Source organism: Euprymna scolopes, chromosome 14 (genome assembly GCF_053919585.1).
Source record: "Euprymna scolopes isolate OS-2025 chromosome 14, ASM5391958v1, whole genome shotgun sequence".
In the NCBI taxonomy this organism is placed as follows: Eukaryota; Metazoa; Mollusca; class Cephalopoda; order Sepiida; family Sepiolidae; genus Euprymna; species Euprymna scolopes.
This window is the reverse complement of record NC_136495.1, coordinates 78,344,187-78,356,947: the sequence shown is the minus strand read 5'-3', so window position 1 is coordinate 78,356,947 and position 12,761 is coordinate 78,344,187. Positions and strand designations below refer to the sequence as shown.

At 35.0% G+C, this 12,761-nt stretch overlaps 1 protein-coding gene across 2 annotated transcripts in view; it reads right to left on the bottom strand.

Moving 5' to 3' along the window:
* LOC145293106 (dynein regulatory complex protein 9-like) overlaps positions 1 to 12,761 on the bottom strand; it is a 1,598,532-nt gene that overhangs the window by 132,010 nt on the left and 1,453,761 nt on the right. For both annotated transcript variants that reach the window (XM_080139483.1, XM_080139484.1), the window contains one exon: positions 6,359 to 6,460. In XM_080139483.1, the coding sequence (XP_079995609.1) occupies positions 6,359 to 6,460 (102 nt within the window). The remainder of the gene's footprint in view (positions 1 to 6,358; positions 6,461 to 12,761) is intronic.

Sequence of the window (12,761 nt, the reverse complement as noted above, 5' to 3'; positions counted from 1 at the left end):
TATTTAGGGTGGGGTTCGTATTACTGTACACACAGATTCGAAAAAGTTGTCAAAAAACAAATATATAACAAATAAATGTTATCAAAGGCAAGATAAGTTACTTTTCTACCAAACTGGATATATTTTTCGTGTTTTTATTCAATGTAACATGTTTATTCAGCTCGAAAAACATACAGTGTTTACCGATATATTGGAAAATTCAAGATGGCGTCTGATTCTCTCTTTAACACGGTAAGTTTGGGAAAAGGTGTTATAAATAAAAAACTATACAAAATACTATTAAAAACCCACCGAATATATGTCAACCTATGTCACAGTAACATGTATTGAGCGAGTTTTTAACAGTATATTATCCGATTTTTTATTTATAACACCTTTTCCCAAACTTACCGTGTTAAAGAGAGAATCAGACTCCATCTTGAATGTTCCAATACATCGGTAAACACTGTATGTTTTCGAGCTGAATAAACATGTTACATTGAATAAAAACACGAAATATATATCCAGTTTGGTAGAAAAGTAACTTATCGTTCCTTTGATAACATTTATTTGTTATATATTTGTTTTTTGACAACTTCATTTAATCTATGTGTACAGTAATACAAACCCCACCGAATACTCTAATTTGTTTGGGGGGGGGGAATGTGATGTTGGGGCGCGCGCACACCCCAACATCACATCCGCCCCCCCCCCAATGTAAAAAGTAACATCTCTGGAAAATGTTAAATGGTGTTTGGTAAATGTCGGTGCGTTACTTACGGAAAATTTGAAAATTCGATGTTCCAGGTAAAAAAACAAAACAGATAAATTAACCCCCCCCTACTCCAACTTCGTGTGCTTTCCTTTTCTTATTTTATTTCTTTTTTCTGCTAATTTTAAATTTTTCACCCAAAAAGCGCTATAATGTATTTTTGAACATTAGAAAATTCTATGTCCTGGAAAAAAAAAATCCCCTCCCCCCAATGTAGTTTGCTTGGTGAAGCCGTCGTTTATGCTACAGCGTGCATGCACGTAGCATAAACGGAAGCTGCAAAATGGTGGAAAGAAGTTCGTGGGTTCAAAGGTAAATACCATGCAAACGGTAAATTTGCCCCAAGTTTGACTATCAGATTCGTTGTCAGCGACCTCAATTACCTATACAAAAACAAATTAGAGTGGTCAGTGTTGTAGTAGCGTATCTGGATATTTACCTTTTTTTTCTTGCTTAAAAAAAATAGCATTAATACAGTAAGTTAGGTAAACTGACTTTTTCGTTTAAAAATGGAATTATTTCCCTTTCGTTATTAACTTAAAAAAATTTTTTTTTTTTAATAAATATTTTGTGTTTTATATACATAAAGTACAATTGTTGAATGTTACTGTTTTGATTATATTCGTTTGGGGGGGCACAATTAAAAAATTAAGAAAGATTAAAATGAAGCAAAATTTAAGTTTCCGTTCCATTTTTCAACAACCGTAAAGCAGTGCATACTCAGCAAGTTTTATCGTAATTTATAAGCATATTGAAACACTAAATCAACATTTTATTTATGTTTTTGCATAATTAATGATGGAAGTATTTTTCTGTTTATTTTCTTAACATCTGTTTAAAAAAAATAAATAATTTGTACATTCTCTGGAAAAAAAGAATCAAACTTTTCTCTACTTTCGCATGTGTTCCATTTTAACAAACTGAGTCACAGCAACGCGTGGCCGGGTACAGCTAGTATATATATATATATATATATATATATATATATATATATATATATATATATATATTGTGGCGGAATTAACCTATGTTACCGATTAATAGACTATACCAATCTCAATAAATACCGGAAGACTAAACCGGAAGGTATCAGTCGACATCCGGTGGACCAACCTAGGTTGTTCTTCGACTATGACAAACAACCCACCTATTGTCCGCCTTTCAATACATGCTGTTACTTTATTTTGGTGTTCTGTTTTTCTTTGCAACGCTTACCAACTTCAATTATTTGAACACCAGAAATGGTCAAATGAAAGACAACAAGAACAACTGATGAGGCTAGAGGCCCAGCAATATGAAAATCAACAGCACGTGAAAGAGCTTTGCAATGCATGTTACTTTATTTTGGCGTTTTGTTTTTCTTTGCAACCTTTACAAGGGCTATATATATATATATATATATATATATATATATATATATATATATATATATATATATATATATACAGACGTTCCTACTATTTTTTATTCCGGCTGAATTGATTAGAGGGGATTGCAAATTGTATTGTTATGATAACTGGACGTATACATTCGTGATCTGAAATTTTCTTCTTCGTGTTGGATATATTGACGCTGTGGGACTCTAAGAAAGCATCCCCTGTCATTGACGTGCATCAGAAGCACAGATGCGTCATTGAATTCCTAGCAAAAGTGCATTGAGGATGATGGTGACTTTGTAGAAAAATAAAATCGGAAGCACAAAAAGTCGCTCGTTTTAATGGTACCACTCCTGTCTTTATAGCTCTTCAACTTTTTTGAGTTAACAAATAGGAGGTTTTACTATTACAATGATCCTCGTATGCATATATATAACACTTTTAAAGATAATCCTTTTTTCATTCATTTTATATAAAACGTTTCCTTCATGCAAAAAAAAATAAAACTCTTGGGTCAAATCAACCTTAGCTTTTATTTAAAAGTTTTCAATTTTTTTTTACAAGGGATTCTTCACTTATCAAGGCCCGAAGGCCACTCAAGTATAAAGATTACTGAATGTGTGGTGGTAGTGTAGTAATCGTTAGTGGTGTAAATTGAGTCAAATTTGTTGAGGGTTGCATCAAAGTCAGGTGTGATGTGCCCTGCATAGTCGGCACGAAAATGGAATCGTAGGAGTTAGTCGCATTTTTTAAAGCATTATTTTGTAAATTTAAAAAACTAAGTAATGTATATTTTTTCCTAAATGAGAAATAATTTAAAACATTTTTTTTGGGGGGGGGGCTTTCGGTGGCATCCACCCTAATCATGATTAAATGTAATTGTAATGATTTTAACATTTTTTTTCTCTCATTTTGTTGACAATATTAATTTCAGTAATGCTGGCTTCTAGACTATATCGTATGTATATGTCAGATGTAATGTGTCTTAGGAGTTAGTTACATTTCTGTTTTTTACTCTTATTCACCCTAAACAAAATGCTTGGACATAAGGTGCTATTATTTGATACCATATCTACAGGGACACTGTGTAGGGGATTGATCAGTTAGATGTCTGTTTACATTACACTTAAACTTCTGCATGTCAGTTCAGCCAGAGAAGCAAGAGACCAAGAGTGAATACACAAGTCCAGCAGTTCGAGGAAACAACTAATTAGAGTAGAAGTTTCTAGGGATCTCTATAGTGAAGGGTAAAATTTTACTGCTTGTTAGTTTAGTTGAGAGTATTTAGGTCGAGTGCTGTAAGTTCGTCAGAGCAGATTTCATTAAAATACTTTTAAAACGGGCACAAGGATGCAACAATGGGACAAGTGGCATCAGAAGCAAATTGAATAAATAAAAAGGCGATAAAAAATTCAATTATATTTGAGAGGCAGAAAAAGTACCGAACAACTCATCATTTCCGAATATATGCTTTGTTTTTTTCTCTCGTTTGAGATCAAATATTACAATCATGAACTTTGCAAAACTTATGAACATGCAAGAATGCCAGGATCGATCGAATAACGTTTTATCAGAGAGAATGTGTTTTTTGGAGAAAAGAAATGTGTCCTTTGGGCATAAAAACTCTTTTTTTTATTGTAGAGAATTATAGAAAACATTGTTGATAAAGAAAGGATGGTCAGATTGTACTATGAGGATGAAGACAGTCATGAAGTAATTAAATTGTTTCAGGTTGAGATCAAATATTACAATCATGAACTTTGCTAAACGGGAGAAACGTTTTTTGAGTTATGGCTATTTCAATCCATGCACACGATAAATAGACCTTGAATCAAAGAAAGATTCTTTTCATAGAACTTCCCGCCTGTAGAGTTATGTACTATGGGCCTGCTTGTAACCTTGAAGTTTACCCTTCAGTGTCCAAAATCAAAATGCGTAAACTCGTTTCTGCACACTGAATTCATGCAAGCATGAATTAATAAAATCAAATAATCATATTTTGAACCAATCAGAGGATTTTTAATTTATTCGAATTGGCTTTTCTAGAAGACACCTAAATCTTTTAAAAAGCCAGATTTTCTTTCAGTTAAGACAAAAAATTCACACGGTGCTAATATTCGTCTCCATTCAATCGCCACAATCCTCAACTCACGCAATCATACACTGTCATTTACATACTTACACTTACAAAGTGCAACACACACACACACACACACACACACACTGATGGCTTAAATCGCTTAGTGTCGTCTGTTCATTTAAAACAACTCATCACTTGAAATATTTCCAACCTTTCTCACTGAACTTCTGTTCTAATATGATAAATGTAATATAAATTCTAGTGTAAAATTCAGTTTATATTGCATTATATATTGACAACACTGCTTCTTTTGTTTATGTCAGCTGACTAGTTTAAACCTATGGAAATTTTATGATGATTGTGTTGGATATGTTGCTGGAAGGTGATGAATGGTATTACTGTTGTTATTTATTGATATAGTTTTTTTTCTAATGTGATGTAATTGTATGTTTATTTAATATTTGTTTATTGTTTCTATTCCATAGGTGTGTATGTGGAGGCAATTTAGCTCATTAAAGCCTAACCATAAGTTGCTTTCTTAACACAAAAATGAACAAAGAACATGGATTCTTATTAACAACTTTCAATGAATTATAATCTATTTAATTGATCACAACCGTTTTGATTACGATTTTATGACCTCTGTAATGCATGGCTCTTAAACTCTTTTCCCTTGGTTTCCTAGATATCTCAACTAAAGAATCTCCTTGTTTTTACAAGAACTCTAAAAATATTCATGAACATTCTGTTTTTTCCACAGCTATAAACTTTCATTTCAAACATACATAAAATATCTCTTTTGCGAATATATGCTTTGTTTTGTTCATCATATGTCTCTCGTTTTTCTCACATTTAATGACAAACCCATAAACCTTTTCTACTGAAAATATTTCTTTGCAACTAATTCATCCCAAAAATACATTGCCCTAATAGATAATCCTTAAAACTAGTGAAGGACACCTCTAAATGCTTTCCAGCTGACTACAACATAGTCATTTTCAAGTCCAATGTAAACAAGTTCTTTCAGCAAATTACTTAGGACAGAACGAGAGCATTCTACAGTCGTAGATTAAATAAAAGGTTCCGTTTGAAATTCTGTGCAGCTTCCTGAGTTTGACAGAAAGATTCCTGAGTTTGATAAGATACACCTGAAGAAGAGTGGAGGTTATATCAGCTGAAACGTTGTGAAAATAATACTATAGATGAAAATAGGAGTCTGAAGAATCACAATAATATGAACAATCAGAAGTTTTTTTCGCAGCTTATCACATATTTTCAAATATTGGACTGTGTATTGGTTCTCCATTCACTCTCATTTTTTTTATATTGCTTTAAACAGCAAGCATACCAATCCAGCAGAGTGAACCAGTTTGATGACGAATGGCCTTGATCTGTTGGGATGAAGTACGGTTCTCTGTAGTTTAAGGAGAATTTACCCCTTTTTATAATAGAGTGGGGGTCACTACTTATGAAAGCCCAAAGTCCACTCAAGGAGAAGAATTAATAAGTGCCAAGTAGATTTTGCGAGACATCGTAATGATTGGTAATGGTGGAACTTGGGTAGGGTCTGATTATTTAAGAGGGCGGCTCAACGAGAACTTATTTACATTAGACTTGAAAATTATCATATTATAGCCGCCTGAAAAGAAGCCCCACGGCATTGTATTCCACAGTCGGACAGTACTAAGAAAGAAACTTTGCTCATAGAATTTTCGTTTAGTTTTAGGCACATTTAGAGAGTATTTTTAAGAATTGTTTTAGCTAGATGAGGACTTGTTGCGAATGCTTTGCAGGGAGGAATTATAGATTGAAGCTCAATCGAGCATCCGCCACAAAAATAATGATAGAGCAGAGAGAAGGAGGAAGTAGAGAGATGAATAGGTACTTCCCCACTAGATTTTGAAAACGGTTTTATACCTTGTTATGACAGGAAAAAGTACTCTAAGCAACTCCTCACCATATGTCGAAACAGTATTCCATCTTCCATCTTTCATTTGAGAAGGGGGCTAGTTTATTACTAATTGCCTGATGCGTCCCAACTGTGAATATTGATGGGACTGCTCAAGCATTTTTATGGATCAGCGTTTTCCATTCCAACTTCCGATCTTGCCATGGTGCAATGTAAGTAAATACCATTCTCAATTTACTAACCTTTATTGAAGCTCTTAGTTGCATTTCTTCCTCTTCAAGTTTCCGTCTTTGTATTTCCTTCTGAATGCGATCTTCAACAACAACTTCTTCAAATTCCTTGTACTGAAATAATAAAACCACAAGAACAAAATCAGAAGTTGTAAAATATCTTTCAGAGCATGAACAAAACTCAGGTAAATTATTGTTATGGTGTGCCTGCCTTACGGGTAATAATGAATTCTTCTACTTACTATTAAGACCGAAAGAATATTCTCTTGGCGTTTTTGACAAAAGGGAAAAAATTGCTGTCTTTTGGTCGGAATCTATCCCTATAACACTTATAATTGGCTAGTTTATAACCTTGAAGTAGTATTTTTTAGTTCCTTGCATCTTGTCGAGAGCGATTTCCATAAAAATATTCCAGTTTGATTTGAATTCAGCTTAGTCTACGTTGGTATCATTGCATTAGTAATCATCCTATTTGCAGTTGAATGACATTTTTAATTCATTCTCTCTTTCTTTCTTTCTTTTGTCGTGTGTCCACCCTATGACCGAAAGAATATGTCTCTAAACACATAAGTTATGCACAAGTCATGCGCGCTTGGCAGTTGGACTGACGTATACCCACACTCTTTATTTGTTGTATTTTCTTTTCTGTTCAAATTACACGGTGGAACGATAAAGTTGTCGCCCTAAAGAAAACAGCACTACAGCTTTATTTTAAAACTTTTATGGAAAAAATCAATTCAAGTAAATTGATTATGTAGTAGAGCTGACATTTATTCAATGAAGCCTCCTTCAATCACTGCCTCGATAACAGAACTAGAACATGCATTTTCACAAGTGCTGGCATGAGCTCTGGGAATACTTGGTGGATGGCAGTGATCAGGCTAGCTTCGGTGTTGTGGAGGTCATGTTGGTCATATTCTCGACATACAATCAAACAAAGTAGTCCAGCAGGTCCAGGTCAGGGGAGGAGAGAGGCCTGCAAGAGAAGGGTACAAAGTTGTAGCACTCCTTCTGAAGCCAAGCTTGGGGCTCTTTGGACTTGTGGGTTGGCACCCAATCCTGCTGCCATACTCAGGGTCTGCTAATGGCCACCTGATTACACTAGGGATCACCACACTCTTCAGCACATCCATGTACACTTTGGTGTTGACTTTGAAGCCAACTTCAAAGATGTGAGGTGGCATTATGTGGGCCTCATGTGACACTACACCAAAGACCATAACTGTGGCTGGAAACTTCATTGAGCTGTGCTCTCATGCATTGAACCATCCGGATTTGCATTTTGAGGGTGCTGGCAATGGTCCTGATGTCATAACTTGGATTGGTAGAGATCATGGGTTGTACAGCAGTGCATTTCCGATCTCACTCGTTGAACATTCTGTCACTTTCAGACATGATAGAAGGCTCCTATTGCTTTTGAGATTTGTACACAACTGTCCAACTAGTCGATGGTTTACAACAAAAAAGAAAACCAGTTAATATCCAACGGAAATGGAATCATGTCATCTTTTCTAGAGCGACAATTTTATCGTTCCACCCTGTACTGAATTATGTCTTTCTTTTGGATACTTACAGGACCAAAATAATTAGGAAAACTAACTAACATAGCAGTTTACCCAAAATTCTTTTAAACAAGGTAAAAAAATTTACATTGTTTAAAAGGATTTTGCTGTCACACAACGATTAAATGAAGAAGATGTTGTATAAGCAGTTGATTTTATTAAAAAGCTTTCTACATTTTGCAAAATCGTCAGTTTCAATGAAATTTATCGCAACACTAGCAGAGAGACCCGACGTTGCCCGGGATTTAATGACGATCAACGTTCCACACTTCTAATACTTTTATTGTCATTGAAATCGGTGAAATCACTCGTTTTTCAATCAAATCGATTGATTGCCTGCTCTATTCGGGAATACCAAGAGGAAGCTTTACATACCTTCTCATAGTGGTTAATGGTATTAATGTTGTTATTTATTGACATAGTTTTTTTTCTGATGCTTTTTTTAATTGCGTGTTTATTTAATATTAGTGATTTGACAATGCATTTCACATTTGTTAATTGTTTTTTTTTATTCCATAGATGTGTGTGGAGGTAATTTAGCTCATTAAAACCTAGCCATAGGTTATAGTTGTTTTCTGAATACATCAATTTAATGAGCTAAAGACAGATCCAAATTCATCAAAGTGTCAGAACAGTCCAGAGCTGTGGATGTAGTAAGCGGATCTTCTCAAGTGGTAGCTGCAACAGGGTCTACATCAACTGCTTCAACATCTTCCAACAAGTGTTTCTTCTGTGGCTATGTCTCGCACATAATGTTCAATACCACAAGTGTAAAAATTACGTGATCCCTAGCCTTAACTCCAACATTCGAAATTATACAACATAATAGAACATTAAATCATTCAGTGCTTTAAAAAGTCCATAAAGAAAGGTTTTTACGGAAAATTCAGCAGCAATTTATGCCCCCCTCCCCTAGAAGTTTTATATGGCCTTGATTGTATCACATGGGCTAAACAATTAGCCAATCCCATTGAGATGTTTTAAAATCACATAATGCGTTTCATTACTGGACATCGCCTGATCGCAAAAACAAAATATCCACCCTCGATCACACTACTTCCCTACCCCTTCTATTTGATAAAATCAAAAGTAAAACCCTTAAATTTTTTGGCCATGTCAAATAATCAACCACTGACCTGTCAAAGTTATGCTTTGAGGGTATATTAGAAAGCAAAACAGACAGAGGAAAGCCAAGGCGAAGATAGAAAGAAAATGCTTTTTATTGGACATCTCTCAACAGTTAAGCGTCCATCAACCAACTTGCCTTGAATCAGAAGGAATGGCGAAAAATAAGTCACGTGGGTTCGCTAATCTAACCAAACACAAGATGCGACTCATGGATGAATTATTAGAATAAAGAATTTAAATATGAATTCATAAAAGGAAGGGATATTTTGCTTGAGTATGTCGTCTACAATATATTGTAGTCTACATTACATTATAGAGACCCTACTGTTAACTTTACAAAATTATTTTTATACATGAACATATGAATTACAGTTTGAAATGCAAAAGTCAAGTATGATGGCTCAGTTGAGCTCTAAACAGAATCGTTCATTTTGAACACAGCTCTGTCTTATCAAAGAACCTACTGTTAATTATATACGCTGGGCCTTTCTGCTTGTGCAGTAATAAATTTTCTCAAATGCACTTGTGATGTTATGTTGTATAAGGGTGTTTACCTCAGTCAAAATCGGACTGGGTCTTCTTTAATCAGAGTTTTTTGATTATAAATATTTATCAGAAATATTCCAATACAAAACCTACTTAAGAACACTCCCAGACACATAAAGTATATTTATGTGAAATTTACAAAAAAATCGGTTCAGCTGTTTTGGAGTCCACATAGAGAACACACACACACACACACACACACACACACACACACACACACACACACACACACACACAGAGTACTTTATATATATATATATATATATATATATATATATATATATATATATATATATATATATAAGAATGGTTCATGGTGCAGTTTTCTATATTTTTTAAGTATTCTGATGTTTTCGGCATCGTTGGTGAAAAATATTGTCTTTCTCCTTGCTAAGAATAGAATTAAATAGCATCGATATTATTTTCTACTAATATTTCTTTTATCTAATGAACATTTCCACATTTTTCACCACGTGTAAACTCCCGTTTAAACGCTCTCGTAAATCATACCTCACCTCAGCATAATTTATATTTTTCCTTTCTGTCTGCGGCTCTTTTCAGGTTTTAATAAACTCCTCGTTTCTACTACGTCTTCTTTTCGTATTTGAGTGTTTTTCGTCTTTTTTAGTTGTACCTTATTCGACGTTCGAAAATGTCGAAAATATACCCCAGAGGTTTGATTGCCGATAGGAATTCATCTGACTGTCGAGATTTGCACATATTCCCATGAAACTTGCATGCACGCCAGAGACAGTACAATTATTATTATTATTATTATTATTATTATTATTATTATTATTATTATTATTATTTACTCACTAGGATTAGTCACACAAGCCATCATCAAAGATTGCTCTTTGAGAACAACTTGTGGGGTTCCCTGGAGTCTGAATGACAATAAGTCTCCTCAGACTTCCAGTACTCTCCATCTCCTTTGACAACCCCTACAAAAGAATCTGCATCATCGCAACAGCCGCCTACAATTGATTTCTCATTGGCGGCAACTATTGGTCTTCACTGGAATTTAGGTGGAAATAAGCATCCACAAGGTCTCGGTCAAAGTTGCACTTCTCCAGCAGGGGTCTGGCTAGTGCTTTCTCTCCTCTGTCTTTCCACGCTCCTTGACCCTCATTATTTGGTGTGGTGCCTGTTTATGGTGATACTCACAGAAAAAAAAAGTAGAGCGGTACCTTACAATTCTACAGTTTCAGTTTTCATGATTCCATGTGATGTTCCTTTGTATTTTGCATCTGTAGCAGTTTCTATGTCCAGTTTGTGTGTAGTTTATGTGTGGTGTTACTCTCCAACATTCAAGGGTTTTCCGTAATATTTCTGCAGTTTTCATAGTTGAAATTCGTTGTAGCTTCTCAGCAATCTCTCTGATTCCAATCTCTCCCAGTCTTTTTTCAAAGTGTTTCGGTATCGTTCCTAGCGCTCCTACTATTAGTGGTGTTATCTTTATTTTCTTCATTTTCCAGATCTCTTTGAGCTCTCTGGCCAGTTCCGTGTATTTGCTCCACTTTTCAGTCTCTTTGATCTTCACTCTGTGGTCTGCTGGATGGCAAAATCTACAATCTGGCAGGAGTTTTCCTTCTTGTTGACTATTATGAAATCTGGTCTTCTTGCTTGGATGGGTTTATCCGTTTGTATATCCATATCCCATAGGATCTTGTGACTTTCATTTTCCAGTATTGCTGCTGGTTTGTGTTTGCACTATTTGCCTGTGTGTTCCAAATGTAATGCATTGCCTTCCCCACTTAATTATGTTTATTTTTATATTCTTTTTGGGCTAGTTTACTGCATTCTCTTATTATGTGGTTTATTGTTTCGTCCCTTTGCATCAGAGTCTGCATTTCTTGTATCTTGTTGATCTTTACTTTGATATGGTTGGTTCTAATTGTGTTATCTTGCACAGCTGTTATTAGTGATTCAGTTTCCCTGTTAAGGTTTCCTTTTTGTAGCCATTTGCAAGTGTTTTCGTCAGTCTCTTCTTTTCTAATAACCTGTTTACCTACAATGTGAAAAATACTTACTGTACAACTGAGAGAACAAATTTATCAGTCACTTCATAATCGTCCATGTAGCTGTTTCTCTTCCCATTTTTCTTTTTGTGTTATTTTTCATCTCTTTTTCTATCTTGTTTGTTTCTTCCTTGTCTCTTGCTGCAGTAATAATTCTTTTGGTGTTCTACATTATGTATTTTTCTAATCCTATTTTTATGTTATTTACACATACATACCAACCCTCTTCCTCCGTCTTTCCGTGTCACATTTAGTGTAGTGCATTGTGCATCATCACAAGTTTCCTGATCTTCTCGTCAAGATTCCTTAGTTCTTCTTTGGTCCAGTTTATAAACGGTCCAGACTATCTTATTAGTGACGCTGCCCACGTGTTTGTTTCGAGGAGTTATTTTGTTGTTCTTCTGAGGTATTCCTTTCCTATTTTCTCTTTCATTTCCATTGCTTTGATTGCGTCTGCTTCCAGCACTCCCAAGTATTTGTACTATCATGTTCACTTAGTGTCATCATTTCTGTTTGGTGGCGTAGTACTATACCTTAGTTGCTTCTAGTTTCCCCTCCTCATAGTCAGCAGTGCGCACTTTTCCATACCGTTTTTTGCTAGTTCTGTCTTTGTTTTTGCAAACAATTTTAGGTCACCCATGGACATTGGGTGCTACATTCTTTTTTCTGTGTTATTGAATTTGTATCTGGCTTGCCATTTTCCTGGGATGTTGTTCAGAGGCATCATAGTTATAATAAACAGTAATCGTGACAGGGAATCACCTCTTTGTATTTTGATTTCAGTTAAAGATTCTGGTTGTGTTTATTTATGTTTCTAATTTTGTCTTTGTTTTTGCAAACAGTTTCAGTTCATCCATGGTCTATTTTTTCTTCTGTGTTAGTGAACTTGTATCCGCCTTGGCATTTTCTTAAGATGTTGTTCAGGGCATCATGGCTATAATGAACAGCAATGATGATAGGGACTCACCTTGAAAGATCCCTCTCTATATTTTGATTTCAGTTATGTATTGTCCACCAGCTGTCAGTTCATGTCTCCATGTTTTCATTGCATTTTCTGTCAGGTTGTTTATATTATTTGGTATTTTGTACATTCTTAGGCATCCTATTATCCATGCTTGCAGGATTCTATCATATGCTTTCTTGTAGTCTATCCATGCC